Raw genomic sequence first — 4,099 nt, forward strand, 5'->3', positions numbered from 1 at the left:
GCACTCAGTAGCCGCCACAACATGGTAAGCAGGAGCATGATGAAAACGAGGAGTTCTGGACCCCCCCCTCTCTCTCTCTCTCTGTTCTTTTTGTATAATTTTGTTGGATATTCCTTTAATTCATTACGTGATAGTAGCTCATTGGTGCTAAATTTCACACCCACATTAAATTTCTATTTTTGAGATACTACGATAAGCGCTACAAATTCCCGCGGCAACGCGCGGGGTATTGTCTAGTTTTTAAAGTTTGAGAAGAGAAGGGAAGCTGTTTCCTGGCGTAAACGAGTTTACTCATGGGCTGTATACACATGCATTTTCTTCAGACAGTAAGAACTAAGAAGTAGCATGCGATTAATTTGGCACGAACCCACGGGAGGTATGCTAATCCAAGCATACAAGCTTGCAGTGTGAGGACGACGCCGTCGCCGTTGAGTGGATGAAATGATCCATGGGCGGCTCGGACACCCGGAGGAGCTCCTCCAGATACTCGGCGCCGAGGTCCTCCAGCACCACCGCGCCGGTCGTGGCAGACCGCGATGCCTCCTGCACGGCGGCAACCCGGCGCTGCTGCTTCACGGGCCTCTTGTTGGGCGACCGCCTGCGTATGCGGTGGCGGCGCTTGAGCGCGAGCACGGGCGAGCCCACGACGGCGCCGAGCGCAAGCGCGCGGAGCGACTCCCGGACGCGCTCGACGGGGAAGTTGAGCACGGCGGCCTCACCGCGCGCGGAGAAGGCAGCCTGGTCGTAGGCCATGGCGGCCGCCTCCGGGCTGCCGAAGGTGCCGAGCCACACGCGGGCGCCGTTCCGCGTCGAGTCCCGGATCTCGGCCGCGAACTTGCCCCACGGGCGCGTGCGCACCCCAATGAAGTCCTTGGCCATAATGGGCATGGCTGCCGGGGCTTGGTGACCGCGGCCCTTCGGCGAGCTGCTGCCCACGGGCACATGTGGTGCGGCAGCCCCCACGGCCGTCATGTCGGAGGAGGACGAGCTTGAAGAGAGAGAGGGGTCAGAGCAGGAGGCATGATCCGTGGACTCCAAGAGGGTGCCGAGGAAGGCCATGCCGTCCATGTCGCTCATGTCGTAGTAGGAAGACGGTGCGGCGGCGGCGGCGGAGTAGCGGTGGTGCTGGTAGTAGGATCCCGGCGGGAAGGTGACGGCGAAATGCTGCTCCATCGGTTGACCGGCCGAGGCTGATCGATGGGGAGAGACAGTGGCTGCTGCTTCCTGCTTGGTTCGGGGTTTTGCGGGGCTTGACAAGCAACAGGAAACGCGCGGGGGTTTTATACAGCTCCTGATTTGATCGGACTAATTTAAAAGGAAACAGACTACAGAGCTCAGCGATGATCTAACCATGACATCAAAGCGTGCCAACCAGCGGGTACGAGGCAACCAGCCGGTGCGGTGCAACTGAGAGAGACTCGCCGGACACAGGAAGCGGCAGAACGCCCCTTCGGGCTTACGTAGGGCGCCGGGATACGACGAAACACCAGGGCGTCAGCATCGCGCTTCAGGGTGTTCGGAGGAGCCTGATCATGCCCTTCCGCTATGGTGTGAAGTTCCAGGGTGGGATTCCTGATTCCTCCTCCCTCCGATGGGGTTCTTCTTCGTTTTGCGTCATTTTAACTTTATAACGGTAAATTTCAAGTATAGGACACAAAAATTATATCACTGAAAACTATAGTACGTTTTAACACGAATTGAACGGCATAATTTTTCGTGACATACAATATTTGTTTTTATTTATGAGAAATTTTTTGATCTATTCATCATCAATCATGACAGTCAAAGAACATCAAAAATAATTAAAAAATACTGACGACTATAAGCACTGCAGTCAGTGGCATACCTAGCGGGGTTGCCATGGCACACCTAGAATTTTGAGAAATATATTTTATCATGTATAATAATTAGTTGATTTTCAAGGCCCATCCAAGCCAGTTGAAATAGACCTTAGTTTTTGACAATGTGCACAACCTTTATTTCATTTCTGGGTCTGCCACTGACTGGAGTGAGCCGACGACGCGCCGTCACATCATCACCCCTCCCTTACAGAAGAGGGGGTCGTCGCTGGTGACCTGGCCATAGAGGCGTGGACCCATGTGTGGCTTGGTGAATGTATAGGTCTGGGCACCGTTTTCACACAAGAGGGCACGAGCATGTTGGTCTTTTGAGTAGCATGCATTTAAAAGCTCATACACCTCAAATTGTACTCATATATAATTTATATCACAAAGCGAGTGTTTTTGTATAAAAAGATGTAGCTCCTGTCACTTTGGCTTTTTAGGTTTCAACTACAGTGTGATGACGCGCTCCCTCCTGTTCTCTCCAATGCTTTTTCACCCACCCCTCGCCAGCACCTTTGCCGACCTTCTCCACTGCACCCCTCATTACCCAACTTCTCCTTTCTTTCCATCGACAACTCGATTGCCCCCATTCCTCCTTACTACACGATCGCCTTGCTACTCCACAAATCCACCTCCATCGGACGCCGTCTTCCACCACAACCTCCTTTGACAGTGCCAAGTAGGGATGCCGCTGCTTCCGGTCAATCCGACATTTAATCCCCAAGGGAGCATACTATCTTTCTGGCTATTGGTGTGTCACCACCTCATCATCATCCCCAACTTTCAGTGACAACATCACTCGTTGTCGTTTCCCTATGTAGGCCGATAAGTGCTATCAGCCCTCCTCGCCCACCTTTTCTCTTTCTTCATATTCATGTTTCATACTCCTTCCTGCTCAAGCATGTCCCTATGACCTTGGTTGGGTAGATTCTTCAACTTCAAGAGGTTGTCTTTTTCGCGGGAAAAACTTCCGATCTATTCATCGAATATTATGGCAGTACAAAGAAAATCGGAAGTAACAAAAATTACATCCATGTTCATAGACCACTACCGACAATTACAAGCACCAGAGAGAGCCGAAGGCCCGCAACCATCATCGTCCGTCCCTTATAGAAGCCTGGCAAACCTCATTGTAGTACATAGTTGGTAAGTCATTGTGCTGAGACCCAAAAAGACCAGCACACCAGAACATCAACCATCGCCGATGAAGAGAAGTGTAGATCGAAAGGATCGAATCCGTAGATACACGAACACAGACGAACGAAGACCAGATCCACCGAAGACAAACACCGACCGAATCGCGCGAGATCCATCGGAGACACACCTCCACACACCCTCCAATAACACGAGACGCACCAGCGGGACGGGGCCTAGGCGGAAAGAACTTTATTCCATCTTCAGGGTGTCGTTGTCACCTTGCCTTCTTGAACATGACACAAACCCTAAACATACTAAAACAAATACCCAAAAACCGAAGCAGAAGCTCTCCGAGCGACAAGGGCTGGGATCCACCATGCCTCCGGCCCTAAGGTCGTAGAAGCACTACTAGAAAAAGGCTTACTAGTGGCGCACCAGTTTTGTCTACTAATGGCGCACTACTGGTGCGCCACTAGCACCACGCCACTAGTATTTTTTACTAATGGCGCACCGCTGGTGCGCCATTAGTATCTGGTATTCTAATGGCACACCAGGCAGTGCGCCATTAGTATAGGCCACGGTGCGCCATTAGTATGCCTCCCAGGGGGCCATATATACCCATGTGCTTTGCCATACTAATGGCGCACTGTGGTGTGATGCGACATTAGTATCCTTCGGCATACTAATGGCGCACTGCTGGGTGATGCGCCATTAGTACCCTCTGGCATACTAATGGCGCACTGCGGTGTGATGCGCCATTAGTATCCTTTGGCATACTAATGGCGCACGTTGGCGTGATGCGCCATTAGTATGTATATTAGGGATTATTATTTTTTCTGATTTTTGCACAGATTACAAAATATATTATTGGACAGAATATAAGCAGCACCACACAGCAACAGCAGATTCATCGAATACAATAGAAGATTAGTCTCCGAATACAATTCATCATATTAGTCTCCGAATTCAAAAGACCGAACAAAGATAGAACATTACAAGTCTCGAGACCGCGAGTAGCGAGTTTGTCTTCACATTACAAGTCGATATCGATCATCTAAACTACCATCACATAGAAGAGAGCTGCGGTCATCACGATGAGCATCATCGCGATGAAACTG

The 4,099-nt window shown here is 50.8% G+C and overlaps 1 protein-coding gene across 1 annotated transcript; it reads right to left on the minus strand.

Moving 5' to 3' along the window:
* Nucleotides 1-211: 211 nt before the first annotated feature.
* On the minus strand, nt 212-1,254 carry LOC109734217 (ethylene-responsive transcription factor 1B-like). Its single transcript, XM_020293430.3, has one exon. The coding sequence runs from the start codon at nt 1,171-1,173 to the stop codon at nt 382-384; it is 792 nt and encodes a 263-aa protein (XP_020149019.1). The 5' UTR covers nt 1,174-1,254; the 3' UTR covers nt 212-381.
* Between the last annotated feature and the right edge of the window lie 2,845 nt (nt 1,255-4,099).

This window comes from Aegilops tauschii, chromosome 2 (genome assembly GCF_002575655.3).
Source record: "Aegilops tauschii subsp. strangulata cultivar AL8/78 chromosome 2, Aet v6.0, whole genome shotgun sequence".
Lineage (NCBI taxonomy): Eukaryota > Viridiplantae > Streptophyta > Magnoliopsida > Poales > Poaceae > Aegilops > Aegilops tauschii.

Coding starts and splice junctions, on each gene's coding strand:
- LOC109734217 (XM_020293430.3), bottom strand. CDS start 1,173: ATGGAGCAGCATTTCGCCGTCACCTTCCCGCCGGGATCCTACTACCAG.